The sequence below is a fragment of the Thermobia domestica genome, chromosome 1, assembly GCF_964235325.1.
Source record: "Thermobia domestica chromosome 1, izTheDome1.hap1.1, whole genome shotgun sequence".
NCBI classification, from domain to species: Eukaryota; Metazoa; Arthropoda; class Insecta; order Zygentoma; family Lepismatidae; genus Thermobia; species Thermobia domestica.
In genome coordinates this window covers 333222874-333246079 of record NC_137454.1, presented here as the reverse complement: position 1 = coordinate 333246079, position 23206 = coordinate 333222874, and the positions used below count along the sequence as shown (strand labels likewise).

The 23206-nt window shown below is 33.5% G+C and overlaps 1 protein-coding gene across 8 annotated transcripts in view; it reads left to right on the top strand.

The window, feature by feature from the left end:
* The window catches only part of Dys (Dystrophin), a 1830839-nt gene extending 1808105 nt beyond the window's left edge, over positions 1–22734 (top strand). For 6 of the 8 annotated variants that reach the window (XM_081729421.1, XM_081729463.1, XM_081729412.1 and 3 more), the window contains 5 exons: positions 3304–3441; positions 6840–7077; positions 9944–10058; positions 13635–13769; positions 21145–22734. In XM_081729421.1, coding sequence (XP_081585547.1) covers positions 3304–3441; positions 6840–7077; positions 9944–10058; positions 13635–13769; positions 21145–21263 — 745 coding nt within the window. In that variant the 3' untranslated portion in view covers positions 21264–22734. Of the gene's footprint in view, positions 1–3303; positions 3442–6839; positions 7078–9943; positions 10059–13634; positions 13770–17324; positions 17339–21144 lie in introns of all 8 variants that reach the window. The other 2 variants (XM_081729446.1, XM_081729456.1) reach the window with 2 other exon arrangements.
* The last annotated feature ends 472 nt before the right edge of the window (positions 22735–23206 follow it).

Genomic DNA, 23206 nt, shown 5'->3' with positions numbered 1-23206 from the left:
ACATGAAACCAACATAGATTGTATTTAAAGAACCTGAAAAAACTGAAAGGATATAATCTATATATATTACCACTAGAACAAGTACATTAGGAGATGTTCTTATACTTTCATTGTCTCGTGACCACTTACCTCCGAAATTATGTTGTTAGTTCAATTCCTAGGCATGACACAGAGACTTCATATAAGTCAACATGAATTTCCGTGGCGTTTTTTCTCGTTAAACATTTTTGGATAGGGAAAAAGAGTTTGTGCGTATCGTAGTCTCTCCAATAGCCTACAAAACAACTTTAGGGCATTAATTTATTCTTGCCTTCATTACCGGAAATTTTGTCAACTGAAAGTCATATTTTAAGCGCATTTAAGCACAGCAGCAATTTTCTAGAATATGTAGAAAAGGGTAAACCTTAGAATAGTTCTAGTGAGACACATATATAAAGAATTTCTGTTAAGATTGAATATTGCGTATGTTGTGTGTAATGATGTAACACTTAACTAACTATGTAAATTTATATATTGCCTGAATAGCATATCAGTACTTACCAATTAAACGACAGAAAGATAAAGTGTTGGTTATTAATAAAAAATTTCTATATCATTTGTGGTATTGAGTTTAGATTTTAGATCATGATCGTACATTTGTATTTTGTAAAACTATTTGAATTAAAATCTTCTAAGATGATGTTATGCTATATAGATTAATAATAGTGCAAATTGTCGATATCTACAAAATTTTTACAAAAGTTAAAAAAAAAAATCTTGGGCCATAATTTAAATCGAATGCAGCTTATTAAATAACATTAAAAATATGATATATAATATATTAATGTATATATTTCTGAATATTGTCTATGTCATAACGTTTAAGCGTGATTACCATTGCAAGAAATACTAAAAAGCAATATTTGTGAGTATAAACATTTATTAAAAGAAGTTCATCACACAACAGCGTGTTTGTTGCAATTTAGGCTAGTGTATTAAATAATTCTCAGTCTGCCGCTATTGGCTTCAGCTTTCAAGTGTAACTTGTAATTCTGTCACTTTTTGTTTTATTAATACTAGTAATTAGAAATGTATAGCTGTAAATATCATACTTAATGTTACATGCTTTTAGTTCATTATCTAGTACGCTGTGTTTTTTTGCCTTATGTACGGCGAACATTAGAGAGATTTACAATTAAAATGAAGTACAGGGTTAAGAGCCTGAGTTATTAAAAATAATACAAAATTGGTTATTTTTCTTTTCTTGTTTTTTAAGTGAAATGTGTTATAAATAAATAATGTTATTCCACAACAGAAAATATGAACCTGAAGAATTTTCAGTGTTGCCATCCATAGATATTAGTGTTGCTCGAATAACAATTTCCCCAAAATCTAAGTTAAGGAAGAGAATAGAGGAACAAACTGAACTGCATTTGGTTACATATCATGTTGTCTTGAAATTTGTAAACTAATTTTTAAATAACATTATTATTTAATTTTAATAGCTGTATGTTAAAACTATTTTGTGTATTACAAACTAAATACAACTATTATTTAAACAGTAGTTCACAGGATACCAAAACAACATGATACGTAATCAAGTGCAGTTGAGTTCGTTCCTGTAGTCGCTGCCTTAACTTAGATTTTGGAGAAAATGTTATTCTGGCAACACTGTAATATCTATGGATAGCAACACTGAAAATTATTCGTGTTAATGTTTTCTGTTGTAGAATAACATTATCTATAATTGTGGTAAGCTGCATTTATAAATCTCGTTTCATTTAAAGGAAAAGAAAAATTGTAAATTTTGTATTATTTTTAGTATGTCAAGCTCTTAAAGATTGTTTATTAACTTACTATATTTTTTTTCTTTTAGTAAATTGGTAGTATCTACTAAATAAGAAAGATAAACTAATCTCTAGTTTAATGAAAAGCAATAACAAGAACAGAACCCAAATCGTGTATTGTTTAAAGATTGAAGAGATTCCTACGTAATTACAGAGTGTAATTATAATTCACTTTCTGTTTCTAGCGTATGTCACGATGAACAAAAGAGAAGTTACTTCATTTTTTTCGTTTCTATGTTCTCCCTTCTTTCTGTTTCACTTATTTTCTATATTTATTTTTACCATACTAATACATATTCTAATAATTTTGTAATTCATGCCACAGTTGGGTGATGATTTCTCTAATGGTGTGATGCTATTTCCTGGCATTCCTCTCTTCCCTTCGATTATAAGAATGAACATTTATTTTATCAACACCTGTAATTGTACAAATTATAGCATTTGATATTATTTTACCAGCTAAAACAATTACATAGGATGAATTTTACCTTTTTAAAAAAATCCTACTGGGAATATTGATATTTGATTTTGCTATTCAGGGATTTAGATTTCTGGGCTTTCGGCATCTAAGGCCATTTCGCCCGTCACGTTTGAGGGATGACGTCCCTCGTCGAACACACTATCCGGGGAAAGTGAAAAAAGAAAGGATTGGAGAAGGAAGGAAGCGACCTGGGACCTGTGTTAGATACCACCCTGGCATTTTCCTGGTGTGAATGAGAAAAACCCAGAAAAACCTAATTCAGAGTGCCCCCACCGGAAATCGAACCCGGGACTGCTCGCACCGAGAGTGAAAGCATTAGCGACTACGCTACGTGGAGATTTTGCTATTCAGAACTACAGTCTACATGGCAATTTTGTGTTCTTTTTTGACATGCATTATTTGTAAGTTTCATCTCTATTTCAAAGATTTCATTTATTGTATTTTATCGTCCTCGTGATTAACAATCACGGAAATATAACCAGGCTGAAATGATAGGGTTATATTGAAAAGCTATTATATGGTTTTATTTACAACCAATAAGTATACTGAATAACCAATCGACATAATCTAGTACGTGAAGAAAAGTAAGTGACCAAAAAATGAATGTTATTCCATGAACACGTTCATTTATGTTTTCTTCATTATCTTACGATGCATGGTCGCAATAAAAACATGGGGGCACTGTAGGTGAGTAGTTGAGCACTTAATTCAGGTGTGAAGAGTCCCGGATTCAATCTCAGATCGTGTCCGTTGGTTTTCTCGAGCTTCTCCTGCTTTCGTCTACATTATCATTCCACCAATTCGTTCATAATCATTAACCATCCCTCTTCTTTAACCTACAAGGCGAGCAGTGGAACGGTAAATAAAAAAATAAAATAAAATAAAACATTTAAACACTTCAAACATAATTAAACAAATTTAATTAGAGATTTTTTCCTTTCTTTTTTAAACTTGATTATTTAAGTGTACTGTATAGTTTGTGTATTTTTGTTATAGGGAAGATGAACACCAGTTAATAGCTCAATACTGCCAGTCTCTTAATGGTGGGGAGACAGTGCCAGTTCCTCGAAGTCCAGTACAAATTATGGTCGCCATCGATGCTGAGCAACGAGAAGAACTAGAAGCCATGATTCGGTAAGTTTTGGTCATGACAAGACAAGTATATTACGTCAGGGATGTGCCGTGGAAAATCAGCGCCCGGGGCGAGAGTATACGGCGGCGCCCCCATACATATATTCCAAGCAATTTTTACTATCTTTTTTCCTTTTTACTCCCGAATTTTTCGCCCCTTACTTCGGTGCCCGAGGCAGTCGCCTCGCTCACCCTCCCACGGCACGGCCCTGTATTACGTTTCAAGTTGATATTCAGTATTATTGAATAACTTCAGAAAGATATTAGAGCTAATGTTTACCTCTATCATCTTCATAATCAAGGTACCTGACCTAAAACAGTTTTAATACTGAAAAAATAAGAAAGAAAAGAAAATAAAAGAAACCGTTGGTTTTACAAAAGGTCACGCATCTACAATTGGCTGACGAAAATGTACTTATTTTATACTACTATGAAAAGAATGTGTGGTGTGCCAAATATAAACCTACCCCGTTTCCTAAACTACCATTTACACCTTACGCTTGAGATCTTTGGTCACCGCATGAACTTCTTTCACACATGGATATCTCAATGTCTATGATACTGAACATCTGTCATGATTGAACTGGATCCTATGTGAGAAAATGGAATGAATCAACCGATTTTCTGTACACCACATTCTTCATTGCCGCGAATTCAGTGAAAATTCAAATAAGTGAAAATGTGCGGAACTGACCTGAACCAGGGTTTCCAGCTCAATATGCCAGTGCGCTAATCCCTACCCATTTCTTCACTTCGAAGTTTTACTGAATTCAGATCTAAGGAGAATGTGGTGTACGGAAAATTGGTTGATTTTTTCCCACTTTCACATGTAACTTCTAATTTAATAAAATGTTTTAGGTCTGTTATATACCTTATCAATGACCAACCTTTTCCAAATACACTTGGCTTGTATCTTTTCCCCCAGTATTTTATTATGACTTTTCACTCAATAGATCTGAGTCATTTTAATTTCAGTAAATTCTCTGCATTTTGGGAAGATAAATTGATCGAATTATTTCTTCTTCTGGGCACAACCTACGGCGATACCGAAATTTGGAAGATTAAATTTTCCTTATTTTTAGTGCTATGAAATCATGTTATGGAATCATAATATAAAGAACCATATAAAGGTTTTACCGAAGAGAACGTGTGAACTTTGAAATCGTGTTCTGGCAAAACTGACTGATGTAGTGGTAGTATGCTAGTCGTAGCTGGGTTATACGCATCGTAAGTTCTATGAAGTTATGTGAGAACGTTTGCTTACTTGAGACAAAAAATATGAAGTGTGGCCGAGTCCAAGAGCGAACATAGGAACATTCTCGACAACCTTCTTCATATTGTAAAACGAAAAATGTACTTTGTCTTCAGACATTTTTATTGACTCCATCCTCTTCTACACCCTTGGCCCGATTTCTGCAGAAATCTAACCAGCTTGAGAGATTGGTCAATAATTTGTCATAGCAAATTTTAAGACTGACTGTTTAATGCGCCTTCATTGAATAGATTAAAGAAATAACCGATTTCTCAATATATAAACTAAATTTTAGTTTATATATAAACTAAAATTTAGTAACTTAGTTATAAAATAAGTCAGTAAATTCGTAATTTTGCCTGGGATATAAAATCATGCTTTTCTAGAATAACTTTGACTACGTCACGTTAATATTCTCTATATTAAATATAGTAGTACGTCAGTAGCAAAGATTGATATCCCCTGCCTTAGAGTAAAGACAGTAGGGTTTTGGTGTGTACAGTCAGCGACAAAAAGTTCTTTCTGTTTGATGTAATTAATTTCGTAAATAACTTCAGAATGGAATAACAATTTGTGTATAGTTTTCGGTAAACTAAAAAGAATGTTATTTTCTGTACGTTCCATACTACCATTCATTGTACGTTCCAGCCATACCATCGTCATTTCCAAAATAAGTTCTACCAAACGTAAAGAACTTTTGTCGATTGACCTACTAAAGCTAAGTTATCGAATTATATTTAAACTCTTTTGTAATAATACTGCGTATCTAACTATGGTATCATGTTTTATAATTTTGATTGATTGATTTATTATAGTTTAACATAGGCAAGGGCGCCCATTTTGTGGTTTCCAAGGGGGGCAAGTATAAGCGACGTTTCAAAAATAGTTTCAAATTGTGCTGTAACTAATGTAAAACTTCTATTTGATTTTAGATATTGTGAAGTACAATTTCTTCTAGGGGGGCCAGCGCCCCACCTTGCCCCCCTGATGTTCGCCGTTAGGTATATAAAGGCGGGACCTGCTGCTTAAAAGGAGATCCGAACCACTACCTAAATTTTATTCTAAGCTTAATACCCTCCATTGGGAATCGAACCTGGTGCTATGTGCATAGAAAACGAGTGCGTTAGCAACTTGATCACAAAAAGAACTCTATTATAAGTCAAATTTTTTATTCCACAGTAACCGTGAAAAATAACTGCAATCCTTACTTACTTTTAAAGTCCTTTATTTCAATATGCATGTTAAAATTACTTGTCTATATGTAGTTTTATTATCCTGGTAACTTTTAAGATAATATATTTGCATATAGATTTAGCCACGTGTATCATAAGTAAAGTTTGTATTTTTTAAAGAGACACTTTTCCATCACAATTACACGTTTTAATAAAGAGGTATTAATATCTTTAGATTTTCTATGACATACACTTTCGCTTCAGCATTTTGATAGCACATGAAATAATAATATTAATTTCGATTCATAGCAGATCAGTGTCAAATAAAAAAAGTCGTGGATCTTAGTTGTTACCGTGTCCGTTAGTGGCAACATGAGAAAATTACAAATTGAGGTTACATTTGTATGACAATGGCTATTGATATTTTGGCAATTACCTGTTTTAAATTTTAAGAATGAGAACTTCAAACACAAATCTGCAAGTTACGAGACAGTTTTGCATCCCGAAGAGCTTGTCAGGGTGCCGAGACCCAACCTTACACTGAAGAACAATCCTGTAAAATATGCAACGTATATGAGCTAAGGATGGCCAATTCTGGAACTTTTTACTTTATTGAATCCGGAATGTAAAATCGGAAAAATTCCGATGTCGGAAAAAATTCGGAATTTAGAAAAATTCCGATTTCGGAAAAAATCTGAAATTCGGAAAATTCGTGAATTTTTCTAAATTCTAAATCAGAAGAGAAATTTCTGATTTTGGGGAAAATTTTGTCTATTTCTAATGTGAACCCTAATCATAAGAGAGACAATGATGTATCATTATACCCGTTAAACTCAAAAATCAAATCATATTTGAACATTAGCCTACAAACATGAGCAGGAAAATTTATCAGAAACTATATACTATTTTATTCTATTGCTAAAAGTCTATTTCATATTATATTACCTTAAGTCATAATATTGCTTTTCTGTTTGCAGCGAACTAGAGGAAGAGAATGCTTCTCTCCAAGCGGAATACGATCGTTTGAGGGCGAAACAAACTCCGAGCTCAACGCCTGACGACACTCACTTCCCTCGAGCTGATTCCGACATGTTGGCAGAAGCTAAATTGTTGCGACAACACAAAGGACGATTGGAAGCAAGAATGCAAATTCTGGAGGATCACAACAGACAATTGGAGGCGCAGTTGCAGAGGTTACGACAATTGTTAGACGAGGTAAAGTTTCATGTAGTCGAAATTTTTGTTTTATTTAATACAGTAGACTTTCCGGCCTAATATGGTAGAAAGGCAGGCCGGATAACAAAAATTCGGATAGGCCGAAGTTCCATCACTCAATTTTTTATGAACATTGAGCATACCCCAAGAACAACTTACGAATACAGTACTTTACGTACTGTACAGTTATAATCAGGAACAGCGGCAAGCTTACTGTATTGAGGATTGTTACACACTGACGAAACGATGAACAAGGAGCAAAGCGCTGCTCTTTTCCTGTCACAACTTGTATTTTGCACACAGTACGTAGGAAGATCGCAGCAGACGCCCGCTTACCCCAATGTAACGCCTAGCCTTCCCCATTTAATCACAATAAAAGAAAACTAAGCCGGATAGTCGCGAGCCGGATACTTGGGAATCTATCTTCTTTCTTTTTCCGGAAAAAAACAAGTCGCTTTCCGCAAAATATGGATTAATAATGAATAATTCAATAAGTGTGCACATTAATAGCCGTTGAATAATACATGTAGAACTGTTTGGTTTGGTGTTTGTGAATTATATGACAGGTACTGAAGAAAAGGTATTCACTCATAAAAATAGTGCTTCTTGAAATTTGATTCAAAGTGTATTTTATCTTATGACATACCCGCTGTGATACCACACTGCACATCATTCTTAACACAATCTCTCCACTTTTTAGTTGGACTTGTTTCCTATTCAATTCTATAGCATCTACCCGGTGAGCTACGTATTCCAAAGGTGTTCTTCTTACATGCCCAAACCATCTCCTACTTTCTTGCAGTTTTTCTACTACTGATCAAATCTTTGCTGTTCCCCAGATCACTTCATTCTTAATTTTGTCCTTCCGCGTCACTCCACATCCACCGTAGCATCTTCATCTTCGCAACATGCAACTTCTGTTCCTTTCTCTTCTTCGTCGTCCAACATTCTGTTCCGTATAGTGCGTCAGATCTCACTACTATTTTTTTTTAACTTTTTCCTTTAAGGCGTATTCGTACCCTACGGTCACACAATATTCCTGCAGCTTCTCTCCATTTTGTCCAACGCTGCCAATTTTTTCTATTTACATGTAATATTCCTGCATTTTCCTGCAGAATTGATCTCAAGTACTTGAATTTTCTCGTCATTGTCTCCTCCTCTTCGTCCAGTCATATTTTTGTTGTATTCTCGATTACATTTTTTTTTTTTTTTTTTTTTGTTTGAAAGGACAATGTAAATATTGTTTTGGTTTTACTAATTCTAAGCCCATTTTTTCTATTGCTCCTCTCTTCTATTCCTCTTTTTCTATTGCCACATCAGATTTCTCTTTCAGTGCTGGCTTGGTCCTAATCTCCGGTACGGTGCCATCCGTAAATAGTATATTGCAAGGTGCTAACTCTTAGATAACCTTTATAAGTTCGTCCATCATTGCAAAAAGGTATAGGCTAAGACCATATCCCTGATGGAATCCCACTTTAACTGTGAACTCTTGTATTATTTCGCACACACTCTTCACTCCTGTCCTACATCCATTATAACATCTTAAATTATAGAGATGTAATTGTTCGCAACACACTTCTTCAGTGCCTACTCAATAAGGTCCTGTGACACTCTATCATACGCTTTCTCTAGGCCGATGAACTATATGAAGATCATTCAGGCATTGTCTACACTTTTCCATTAGCATCCTAAGTGCAAATATTACAGCCGTTGTCGATCATCTTAGCATGAAACCAAATTGGCTTTCTGTTATGTAGGTCTCTTCCCACAATCGGGCTTGTATCCCTCTCAGAGTTTCATTGCAAGTTTGGTACAATGTAGCTGCTTCTCCATTCTTTTGGTATATGTCTTGTTCCCAATATCCTATTAAAAGTCGAGTAAACCACTGCATTCCTTCTTTACCTTAACTTTTCCGTACTTCGATATATAGATTATCCGGTCCTGGAGCTTAAGCGAAGGGTGGCCGGGTTTGTGAAAATGCCGGATTATCGGGAATGGGATTAAATTAGAATAAGTACGAGTGTTTCCTCAGAAAATATAGTACTGTATTTGTATGTATTGGTTGCTTGAGAATACAACAAAGAATAGTGCCCAATTACCCTTAAACAAAGGAAAAGGACGTCCTTTTATAAAGGCATAGAGCCTTTACTATACATGAAAATAAAAATTAATAAAAACGCACTCTACAGTAATTTACTGACAGCCTGAGGCCTCTTGATTTTGTATTAGTGCTATTCTGAAGCGGAGTGGTTAGCGCACGTTCTAACTGGATTGATTTCCAGCGGAAGGTTGTATTTACCGAGCATCGTGACACAATTGAACTTATCTGAATTTGAAGGTGGCAAACTCTGACAAGATATCTCATTATTCTTCATTGTTGTTGTTGAGGTGATTGGCAGGTCAAATTGAATGAGTCACTTATTTAAGAATTTGTACACATACTCTTTTATTTACTGCGTCTGATATTCAATGTACCATTAAGCATACTTTTCGGTGTTCCGTGACACCTTCCTTAGCAGATCAGGAAATTCACTCGCAAGTCATCTCACTTTCCAGAATATATATATATATTAGTACAAGAGTAAATTCTAAGAAGTGAGATGGTTTGCGAATGAGTTTCTCGATCTAATCACGGAAAAAGTATAGTAAGTGGTACATTGAAGATTAGATGCAGTAAAGAAAAGAGCACTGCACAAGTGATTATAAACGTGCATCAGTTCATATATTTAACGAGTCACTTCTTTGTGTGTACGGACGGAAAGGAAATACAAGAATTAGATTTAAGCTTATATGAAAATCTCTTAATATTGACCAATTCCAGTTTATGAGTATAAGGTACTCTATTTTTTCTGTTTTCTTCTTGTAGCCAAGTTCTGGATCACCATCAAAGACTGGAACATTGCAGACTAGATCAGTGACAGCATCACAGTTAGCGACGGATTCGCCAGCGAAAGTTAATGGTCATTATCACGATTCAGGAAGTAAGGATTCGCTTTCTATTTTTGCTTGTAAATTTTAGTAAAATCTTTTTTTCTCATATCACCTGCTAAAAGCAAATTAAATGCTAGTTTTACAAATAAATAAAGAATTATTTATAGCAGGCAAATTTTTACTGTATAAAAGAGAAGGCATGAGGGAAATGAAGTCCTGATTGAAGTTGGAAGGAAATGAAATATGGGACCTTTATTTTAAAATATTAATCTTAGCAACAGTATAATGTTAAGCACAAAGAGGTTTTATAAACAATAAGAATAGTTTTACAATTTGTGTTTCCGCTGGTAGGTAAAAGTAACTAATTGTGGTGAACACAAAATGGAAAATACAATTCTCCAGAAAATTATATTCCATTCAGAAGCGAAGACCATCATCACAAATTACGAGGTCAAATTTTCGAAAAGCTTTCTGGGACTTACTTTGCTTAACGTTTACTTACTTTTCAATGTTACTTCTATCTTTTGATATATTATGTTTTTCGTTCCGAAGTAGAAGGAAGGATTCATGCACATACCTTTGATACACGTGGTTCCTAGTTCAATTTCCTACAGGAGCAGAACTTTTGGTGTTGATGAGACAGTTGGAAACCTGTTAAAATTGAAAACTAATCAACTCCTATATAGAAAGTCAGAGATAACCATAATGGGAAACGGTGTGCTAACAAGAAGTCACTTAATATAAAGAGGGTTTAATTAATCACATAGCTTTGTGTAGATTGTGAGGCCAAAGACTTGAACTGAATTCAGTGAATTCAGGCATTTAGTACTGTATAAGTAATCGTTGCGCAAAATTGATTTGATTTTCCTTCCTTGTACAAAATATATTAATTTCGTGTTCACTTAAAAAGAAGTGTCAATCGGTTTTAAATGTTTAAGTTAACTCATTTCAGAATACGTGTAAGTGGTGCTAAACGTTAGTAGCAAGAAAACAAACAAACAAAGTTATAACACAAGAATGTATAGATTTTTGGATCAAAAGATCCAATATATTTCAATCAAAAAGTTTCTTGTAGTTTTTACATCTGAAGAACTACATATAGTGTAGCCAAACCCAAACTATCAGTTAATTCAGTATGATGTGCTTATTCCGTAGAAAATACAAAACTTCGATTTAGGGGCCGTTCAAAAATTTTGTGGCCCCCTGATTCAAAAACTAATTATTGGCCAAAATCGCAATCTTTTGATCAATTTTTAGTTTTGCTAAAATTCTTGTTTGGTACAGCTATTGTACATACACAACTGGAAAATTGTATAGAGTAAAACTTCCGTTCAAGTTAATTTGTCAGTTTCTTGGGGTTTCTTGATTTTGGAAGGGATATTTAGTTTTAAGATTCTACTTGCATGCTTATGCCTTGCTACTTTGTGATTTCTTTTGTACATAACATTATTTACTGCTAACTTTGCTTAAAATTTTGCATGTAATTTGAATATGAAAGGTTTGAATCTTCTTCGTAGACTTTCTCTTTATTCACGAGATTAAGATGTTTTAAATGTATAATATGTTGGTCAAAGAAAATGAGTATTTTAATACAAAATTAACACTATTGTAATATATTTAAGCAACTAACCACTTGATATCAGATATATTGTTTATTGTTTATATTCATGTACAAGTTTATTTACTAGTTTTTATTGATGCTATTGCAAAATAAGCTCTGCATGCTTTTATTTTCTTTCAAATTATAAGCGATAGGAACGACAGTGATTGGAAATATTAGCATTACTTGAAAATAAAATGTATTCTGTAATGCTCAACATTTTTACACTGGTGTACAAAGTGTCCGTATTATACGAAACAAACGTAAGACTACTCTGATGCATGTTGAAAATTTTCAGTAATAGAGTTACTAAAGGAACTATTCTCAATGAAACAATATTATTTGCATTAGTTGAACTTACGATAAATTATAATATAAAAATTTAACAAACTTCTAGATGTAGGCTATGAGCTCAATTTACAATAGAATAATTATGCAATGGAAACAGCAACAACAATGAGAATGAAACTCTGCCAGAGCTTATCTTTAAAAGCGCGATCTCCACATTCGCCTAGTCGAGCTGAGATGATACACTGGATAAATGTCAACCCAGATTCGATTCAGGTCACCGGATTATGAATCAATAATGCTAACTACTATTTTACACGCTCTCGGAAATCAGTATCTCAGACGTTGTCTCAAAAGTATATAATGTAGACATTTTCTTTATGTAGTTACTCATTGCCTACTTACGGCGTGTATTTGTTATGCAATATAACATAGTAAGGTGTTGAATTTCAAACTAAATTCGTGGTGTGGTAGATCCGGATTTGATTCCCGGCGTGAGCTCATGTGGTTCAGATCCCACGTTAAGCTATAAGTCCACGCCTCATATAGCCTCGATATTACCTAAAATTAAATCAATCAAACTGAATTAAAATTTCCTGTTTGTGATAAAACATCAAACTTGGTGTCCACAACTTTCTTCTCTATCATTTTTATGTTTTAATTGCCATAAGCAGTGTGTTCGATATTCCGTTGCCTGAAGCCTAGTCTTCCTTGGTTTCTAGAGCATAAATGTGGGAAGTAGGTCGTACGTATTTCGTCAGCTATCATTGTGAACTCTTGGACCTGATTGACGATTTACACTAGACTGATATTATATTTTAAACAGAAAATTTATTAAACATGTTTTTCTTTAGGACTACCTACGAGACAAGAGTTAAGACCGTCTCGTCTCAAAATGGTGCAAAGTGATATCTTGTCTCGGAAAACTATGTTTCTATTGAAAGAGTTCTGTTTGGTGTTTTCGTCTCGTGACAACCTAATTTTTCCTTAATTTCATGTTTTTGAATAATAATGAATTGTAATCGAGCTCAAAAATAACAGATAAAAACACGCGGACCTTTCCACGTGATAATGCCCACATCAAATTTATAGAGTTTAGGATTTAATGATACACTTGCCGATAAAAGAGCAAACCTCGGCAAGCATTAGAAATATCCTAGTTTGAGAAATACGTGAGCTACATTTTTTGTTATAGTGAAATAGAGTGTTAATTCAATTCACACTGATATCATAGGAAGAGCGAAGATTGCTAAAATGTGCCCGTTTATGTCTGTTAGCTGAGAGTTGTATGGCAGAAACCGAGGTTTCTTTCGACGTATAGGGGGGACCTTTCACACTAGAAGTGATTTTACTACTGAACGTTGGTTATATGATAGTATAGGGGTGTGAATTATTTATTTTCCTTATCCATAGTAGAAAATTGAATCAGTATCTACGTTTGTCTAAAAAAAAATATCGTGCAGTATTCCTTTAAATGTAGTCCGTATTTACAATTAAGTAAAATTTACAAACTGGAAGTGTTACCTTTTCCCCATTAGTTATTTCTTACTGCTATCGGAACAACTGAACACAAAAAGTCTGACGACGACAGTCCATCTTATTTCATTTGTTTCTTAAATGAGAATTTCCAATCACTGTTGTTATTGAATTGGGTGTGTAAAAATTATTATTTGGGGGAAGTGGAGTGGTTGTTAGTATAGTATGCTGTTAGCTGTAGCTGTTTGGCACTGATTCTCAGGTGGGCGATGGGTGGATGGAGGTCGTGGCAGTTTAGATCGAGCAGAGATGCGACCTCCCCCTCCTCCTGTATCTAGTGGACCTGCATCTTCCGTTGGGGTGTCACAGAATGTGGGCAATTTACTTCACATGGCAGGTTGGTGTCCTAATTCGTAACTGTGTAATATTTGTTTCATATCATGTAAGCTGTGTATATATAATTATTAATTTAATTTATTCTAGGGCGTAACAGAGGCCTTAAGCGATGTACTTTAGGGTTGTAAACTATGGACAATAACTAACAGCATGCTTTTGCTTTGAATTTGAATAGTAATCCAGGTGTAAGCTAGAAATTACATTTGGATTACTATTGTAATAAACACTAAGGAAGTATGTATTTGATAGATGTTGCAGTTTTCGAAATAAAGCAGAAACAAAAAAAGATTAGAGAATTTTGCTTATTTATATCAATTTAAAGTGTTACGGAAAAATATTCTGTTGCACTTCCGAATTAAACACCTTCAGTCAGTATAATGGAGTGCGAATGTATATGTGCTGATTTATCTCAATAGAACTTGTACTTACTTAACCCCAATGAAGGTTGATTGAGAGTTTTCAACTCGCAAAATCTGACCTCTAAGAATAGAAGCTACTTATATGAAGATTAGTTGAACGAGAAGTCGCAAATCGTGAGATCTGATCTGTATGAATAGAAGCTGATATGAAGGTTAGTTGAACGACAGTTCTCAACTTGCAAGATTCTGCTTCTATGAATAGAGCCTAAAAATTTGTAGGTTTGTTGAACGATAGTTCTCAACTTACGAGATCCGATCTCAATAAATAGAAACTAGTGCCATCAAGGTTAGTTGAACGAGAGTTTCAACTCGCAAGATTCGACTTCTATGAATAGAAGCTAGAAATTGGAAGGTTTATTGAAGGGTAGTTTTCAACTCACGAGATTCAGCTTCTATAAATAAAAGCTAATGATTCGAAGGTTAGTTGAGGGAGAGAGTTTTAACCAGTGCTATAGTCCTAAAATTTTCAGAGGGTATACGCTCTTTTGTGATCATCTATAATTGTCATAAAAGACATAGAAGGCCATTTTTTAATGAAAACGCATGTATTAATTCGATTAAAATATACAGGATACATTACTGTTTTATAGTCTAAAACATTTCATGCCATCTTCTTGATGACATTTCTTACTTAAATCACCACTTCCAAAGACTCGAACCAACAATTCATGGCACCATTCGATCCATTCCATGCGCTTCGCTATTCCGTCCCATGGCTCCGGGTTTATTCGTCTTATAACCACAAATCCATTTATCATAAACAGTCCATAGCAAGGTTGGCATCCAAAAAGAGCAATCCACACCCGAGACTTATTTTTCTACTATACTCAATCCCAGTTTTAAATCCGACACAATCCCCAACCTGGAGGACCAGTCTGACTGCAGTTCCGAAGTGGCGATGGAGGCGCCACATCCCGACGCCGGGATATCATTGGAGTTATGACCCAATTAAACAAATAAACATAAGCGAAACGAAAGTACTATGCGCTTTGAAGCAGAAGGTACACTCTAATGACTACGATTAAACAGAGTGTATACGCCGTGAACCGCCGTGTACCCTCGACTACAGCTCTGGTTTTAACCCGCAAGATTCAGCTTCTATGAATAAAACTAGAAATTTGAAGGTTTGTTGAACGATAGTTTTCAACTCACGAGATTCAGCTTCTATGAATAGAAGCAATGATACGAAGGTCAGTTGAAAGAGAGTCTCAATGCACGAATATTTATAGTCCTACATAAATTAAAGCTATTGTTGTTGTTTCAGTTAACGCGTTTGATATGCGTTGTTCTTAGTTTGATTCTTCATAAAAGCCCACCATCCATTAGTTTAACAGAATAGATCTGTTAGACAAAGCAAAATAAAATAATGAAATTATTCAATAAGAATTTATGTGAAATGTTAATTTTACTTAGGTTGTGGAACCTGTTTCAAATAATCACCCAGATTAATAAGTTTTACTAAATTCATTAAAAAAGATGTTTTCTCAAAATTAATCTATCTTTAGTGTTCTTTACATATTGCTCATATATTTCTGCTTACCCTGAAGAAATCCAGCAGCTTCTATCCAAAGTCCGAGTCGGAAAACAATATTGCTTGTTGTATATATGCGTTGAGGCGAATGTTACATGTACGTTGTCGGATTTGGTCTCATACTTTTTGGTATGTACCTTACTTGTAGAATTGGTTCTTTTTCATGTAGATTTCTATATTTAATTTTCATCTGTGAAATGTAAATTTCAGTATAAATTTCTGGCACTGTTTCATATATACAGCAGAGGAGCAGTAAGTAAATTTGATTAATTTTAATTTATGGTTAAAATATTCGCCTCGACGTACGTATTATTACTGTAATTATTTTCTATTAATCCTGGGTCACTTCTTAAAGTAACACTTACTCGGACTACTACTGCAATCCATGTTAATGTGTTAAAAAATACACAGAACTTCTTATGCCTTAAGAATGCTGTGAAGCATCTATGGAATTAATATGGATTATCGTAGTAGACAATGCGAGCGATTACAGAAGAGTTAAAAGAACAATGTTTCTGTGCCCATTATTGTACTGTATCTGTAACAGAAAAGTGCTTAGCAATTCTCATGAATATTACTAATAAATAACATAGTCTGCTAAACCGAGATTGAATAATGACAATTTTCCTGCCTTGCACTGAGGAAACTCCACGTTAAATTCTCGAATCTTCAAGATGTAAAAAAATCTTCAATATTTTGTACTCAAACGCGGCATTTTTGCTGTTGCTTCTGAATTATTTATCCCTCAACCAGGAATACTTAAGTTTCAAAGTTTTGTACCGGCGCACATGATATTAGAAAGAGAGGTGGAAGAGCGGAAGCTATACCGCAGCTACCTCTATAAAATCTGTTGCACCGATACGTCTCAACTCTGAAACTTAGTTATTTCGATAGAGAGTGTACTAGTTCCTCTACTATTTCTTTAACCGCCTTTGATATCCCTCACAGTTTTCGAGCTAGGCAACCTCAAATTTACAATTTTCTCGATTTCGGTATCTCGTAACTTTGAAACAACGCGTTTTTTGCCCTATGTTCAAATGGACTTTTTTTATTGTTTAGGTGTGAGGATTTTTCACCAGTAAATTTTGGCCACATAATAAATGAACACCCTGTATAACTGTAATTCTAAACTATCATTTGGCGGTTTAGATGTAACACTAAAGAATTGCTAAGCTCTTAAGATCCCAATGATATTCCCGGAATAAAATAGCTTCAAAATATAGGAAATGCATCTTCTACAGTTTTAAACTTAATTTTTAAACCAGTGTTTGAAGCTTTTAATAAAACAAGCGTTTGAATTGCTTACATATTATGTTGCAACGCCAAGTAATCTATTGCTTTATTTTCTAATTTCAGATCATTTTTATTTCATAATATTTGTATAATTATTATATGAGTGTGCGTGTGATTGTGTGTGTGTGTGTACTAACTTAATAAATATTTCTGCAATTGTATGGTTGATGTAGCATGGGAAATGCAATGTTGTTATTATCTTTAAATAAAATATTTAAAATATTATAAGCTGTATTTAAAAATAGAATAAAAGAAAGAAGGCAATTCATAATTCTATATATTGTTTTGTATTTTTGGAACACTACGTGAGCAGCGGGCAGGATTTAGGTTAGTTTTTGGAAGTTCTCTTTTGGAAGCAGTGTTTGCACAGTGTTACTCTTTTTAGTGAAGTTACTTTTCTATCCCTCTCTTTCTTATTCTGGTAATGCACCTTTCTCTCCTTCTTCCTTAGCCTCCCAGCTCGTTCGTTATCTGTATGTGTGTGTGTTTTTATAGCACATGTATCTTTTTTTTTAGAAAACGAAATATAAATATTTATATACTGCACCTTTTGTTATGAACACAAAACACACATATTAATATTCAGTGGCACATAAGAACTTCGAATGTTGTATCTATTTCTATCTTTTCTAGCATATTTTGTTTATTAGTAGTTCTTGACCCATCTTCGTCTAGAGACAGTAATTGTGACTCTTTTTCTAGATCTAGATCATAGTATATAATTAGATTATATATTTTTTGTTAGTTTTAAGTATATATATGTAGTTATCACAAAGGCAGTGGTTTTCAGTTAGTGCAGTTAGTTAAAATTTGTAATTTTATTTAAGCATATAAATTTATTTTGGAAGATAGCTGCATTGAACTCTACAAAGGCGAATTAACAACTTAAAATGTAATGTTTTGACTACTAGTCGATATCTCATCGTGGTAAATGAAACTCTACTTGCCTCATGTCTAACTTTCTTCTAATGTTTTGGAATGCGTTTTTAGAACTTCAGGAGTTCTACATGGTAATGTGTATGGAATTCGAGTAAGTTAGATCCTTTCTTATCATAAAAAAATGTAAGTATCCAAAGTATGTTTGTTAACGGGAAGTTTTTAATACAATATACTGAGAAGAAAGAACTTTCAAAACAATTCTGAAAGCTTAGATGTGGATGTGTATAGAAATGTCACAATTGTTAGATACTTACAAAAAATAGTAGTTTCTTGTTTCAATTCAATAGGAATTTTATTTGAAATTCGTTATGTATAAATGAAATGTTAATCATCATAGTCCTAAATCTCGAGTTTTGTCTAAAGGGTGAGGATTAAGAATTAGATTTCTGGGCTTTGGGCATCTATGATCATGTAGTCCGTCACGTGTATGAGAGAGGACGTCCCTTGGCGAGCACACTGTCCGATGAAAAGGAAGGAAGGAAGGAAATGGCCTGGGACCATTATGTTAGGTACCATCTCGGCATTCGCCTGGTGTGAGTGAGAGAAACCCAGGAAAAACTTCACTCGAGAAGACTGACCTGAAAAAGCTGTTACACTTTTTCGACTGAGTGTTCCCACCGGGAATCGAACCCAGGACCGAGTTTTGTCTAAAGTAATTAAAATGTAACAAAAACGTATTCCATATGTAAGATTATTTCAATCAACAGGATAAAGATGTGATCATATTCTCGTTATAAACTTGTGGATAATTGGCTGGCCAGGATGTAATAAGCCTTTATTCCATCCCACATCATGGATGGATGAATAATTTGATAGAAATAGTTTTTTTCTTAAGTTTGATTATATTATTATTATTAATAGTTAATAACATATCGATCGAAATGTATAAAATTAATATTTTCTAATGCTGTGTATAATTAAGGCACAGAAGATATTTCTAACGCCAATTACTTGAGTTGATATTTACAAAGATTTCAGAAACTTAAGTGAAATGCAATAGATATATAAACTGTTTTGAAAGACACCAACATTAAAGTACTGTAAATTATTTAATTCATTGGTTATATCAAGTTCTGTTACAAGAAGAAACCGTTCATTCGTTCAATCGAATGAAATAGTTTTTTATGTATATTAAGGAAAATACTTGCCTTTGTGATATCTAATTAAAGGAAGATATCTTCCTTAGACTTCTTTTCGTCCTTCTGTAGTACATAAACTTTATAGTACTTAGAGACAAATAGCCTTAGATAGTGTTTAGGTATATGTGTATTTGTTATTAGATTATGTAAGTGTACATATTATATTGCCAATTGAAATATTGTACATTAATCAGTTTAGACATTTGTTTGAAATATCTGCCATATAATTTATTTATATAGATGCTCATTCCTGATATATCAGTAACAATGGGTGGTTATAGTGGCAATCATCAGCGTTATAATGTATGATTCAATTAAAAACGAGTCGCCTTACCTTTTTTCCACGTTTCGTTCATTCGTTATCAGTATTTCAAATTGCACTGACCTACGTTTAACACAACGGAGCCAACTTGAACGAAATCTATCATTGCAATGTTCAATTTGCCAAGACGAATGTGATATTAAGTACTTAAAGAAACGCGAATCTCTAATACCAAGCTAGGAACGGTTACAGTAGAAATCTTAGTAAAGTTCTGTTAATACGAGGAAATAGTAATAAAAAGAATGTTTTTCCATTAAAAGTGATTTTTTTTATGTAACAATGAACTAAAATGTTGTAGAGTTTGGGGGATATTTAACAGAACAACATAGTTTTATTACCAAATAAACTATCCTTTCCCCAATGAGAATGTTTTATGCAACTATATTTGAAATGTCTTCCATGGAAATTCTCAGTTAAAACTATACCTTTTGTGGAGATATATAAGGAATTGGCTGTCTTGCTATTATTTGTTTGTTTCTTCTGAAAAGTATGTTATTGAGTGTGTTGTAATCTACTGTATTTTAAGTCAGTAAACCTGGATTTACTGTTTTACAGTATCCTTCTCTTTGTGTACACCTAAAATATTATAGTACGAGAAGGGTCCGCGTTGGCTTAATGGTAGAGCGTTCATTTCTGGGTGTGCGTGGGTTTTCTTGGGGTTCTTCCATTTCCTCCCACTTCCTTCATTCCACCATTTCATTCATTTCTCATCATCACCGTCTCCTTTAGCCTAGCCGTCATAACCGTGGGACGTAAAACTTAAAAGATCTCATTTCATTTCATTATAGTACGAGGAAACTATATTTAGATTCGAGGAAACTATATATAATTTTATCAACACCTCAGCAGCGCTAGTTCATTGGATCCTATAATAGAAGCCTTAGCAGTACATGGTTTGGCCAGCTTGGATAGGTGGACTTTTGTTAAAAACCAGAAGGTGATATCATGAGGCGTTCATCCAACATCGTTAGAAACTTTGGAGTTACTTAAATGTAAAAGTAGTTAATTCCGGTCAAGAAAACAGCGAATGATACTGGCGATGTGCTGACCACTTATTTTACAACTTAAATTCACCGATTGGTTGGTTTAAGCACTTTTGGGCATCGTGCCATGGGGTTTTAGTTTCTCAGTAAATTATTTCAATCTTTTCCTCTTTCTTTCTCGCAGTTGATGTATCTAATAAAACATGAGCTAATTTTCTTAATTCCGTGAACCTTGTGATATATATTAAAAATTAAATTTTATTTCTTCAACGACGTTGTACCAAGATAACCCAGTCCCATGTTAAATATAGCAATTGGTCTTAAGTTTTTTTGTGCCCAATTTAAAATTTTAAGGGACCATTTAGAAATTTACATTTTCGCTCCCCAGAGCTTCATTCTTTGTCATCGACGAAAAGTTTGTAAATAATATTGTAATATGGATTTGTTAAGAAATTATTATTACATTTATGCTATACGTCTTTCTAATATATCTTGGCTGAGTGCCACATTTGCCTAATATAGGGTAAATAAGAGGTACAAAGTTCTTTCCTTTAGACGTTAGAAGAATACATTGAAACAAAATCGTGAGGCTGCAGTTTATGAATAGAGGCAATTAGAATTAAAAATATCATGCGAGTTATATAATAATAATTATTTTCTGTTACTGTTATAGAGTGAAACATTTATCTATATTATGTAAATATAATATTTCAGAAATGAATACTTATTTGTTGTTTTGGATATTTTTAGGAGATCTCGGTAAAGCAGTAGGAGATCTTGTTACCGTGATGACGGATGATGAACAAGGATCAGGCAGTCCTAGTGAAGAAGGCCTTGAGTCTCCATCGAACTACGATATTAACGAGTGATAACATCAAAAAAAACTAAGCGATTTAAGTGATAAATGTTTTGTCACCTAATAAGTTATAAATTAACAGAAGAAACGGGATGAGGACAAACTGAGCTTTTGTTTCGTCATATCAAAGACTATAAAACGACCAAGAAAATATGTTAGTTGTGTTATATATAAATATATAAATAAATAAAAAAAAATGAAAACAGGGAAATGTTAACAGAAGATAAGTCATATCTGTTATGAAGTTTTTTTTAAAAAAATGGAAGTTGTGAAAAATGAAAATATACAGAAAAAAAGAGGAACTGCACAGTTGTACACAGATGTTTTCAAAGTATAAATAGTAAAGAAAAGTATATATACTATATATATATATATATTGTTGCATACAGAAGGATGAAGGAAGTAGGCAATATGCAATTCTGGATGACAAGAGGAAAAGCTGAACAGACTTATTTCTTTGCAATGCATTGCTTTCTTTCTTCAAGACCTGCTTTGAATATTCCGTTAACGTAATGCAAAGTGGTGCTTGGAACTGAGATGAGAGATTCATTAGTATCTATCATCAGCCAAACTAATTCCTCTCAATTTTATTGAAAAAAAAAATGAAATATATATATAAAAATTATAAAGCAAGAGAAAAAGAAAACGTTAACATATCTGTTCTCGTAGGTGCTGCAGCAAACAAAGGAAAATATTTGTCTACATTTTACATATATACATAATATACAAACACATATACTATAGTTAGCTGATTTTCATTTTCTAATATTGGATTAACTAGAAAGTTAATTGGGACTGCGACAAACAGTTGTACATTTTTATTACTCGAAAAACAAAATGCTGTCTTTTTTCAGTGTTTCCATCTTCTTTGTATATACATACCAGTACATATATATATAAATATATGAGAAGATATATAAATGAAGAATTATATATATATAAATGAAGAGTGTTTTAAGAAAAATATGTATTATGAAAGTTTTAGCGTATCACAGCAAGGCTGTAAATTCTTTGTAATATGAAACCATATCAAAGCGTTCATTTCACTTTGTCGTTTTTTCTAGTTTAACTAGGAAATTTTAAGGAAACAAAATCTACTATAGAGCTCTATGATCAGTAGGTTTTTATCTTTCTTGCGAAACAAATACTTGAATTAGTTCTTTTATATTTCAAAATTCAAATGTTGAAGATAAGACATAAATATGGGAAAGTGTAGCTGGTATTCCTTTTTTTTTAAATCTATGTTTAAAACTCTTCTTATGGTGATAAACGTACAAGTTTCTACTTTCTTTTTGTTGGTTCTCTTTGTATTGAAGCACCTCTCTGATTCCACCCCGTTATGGCTGATGTTGACAGAAGATGAATCCATATCCATATTAAGTATGTAGATATAGAGTTACTCATATTCATCCATGTAATTGATGGTGAAACAATCATAACAAGAGAACGAGAAGAGTAGAAATAAAAAGTTCTTTATATACGTGGTTGTAGCATTATTTTGTTTTTGTGTTTTTCCTTGACTTTCAAAGGTTTTTCGTAAAATTTGGTAGCGTCGTTGAAGATGTGATACCTCGTATGTCCAATTTTTGCAATTTTGGGTTTTTGTCGTAAACTTAATGAAAACAACATAACCCATGTTCTAGCAAACCCTCGCACGTCACAGGAAATCGATCACTGAGAAACAATCGATTATAGTGTTGACCTGCATATCGATTGTTGGCAACTTCAGCTGATATCTCGTATGGAAATGAGTTCAATATATTATAGTTATTTGTGTTGTGATGAGAGTAGCTGTATCAGCGTTTTCAAAAAGGATAGCGCACTTTTTAGAAGGCCTAAAATATTAATATTGTGAGTAGATATAGTGGAGTTTTTTCGGCTGCTGAAAAAGTAAGGAATTGGACACAACGAGGTATCAAATCCTCAACAGGTAGAGATTGCATTACTGTTTAAAAT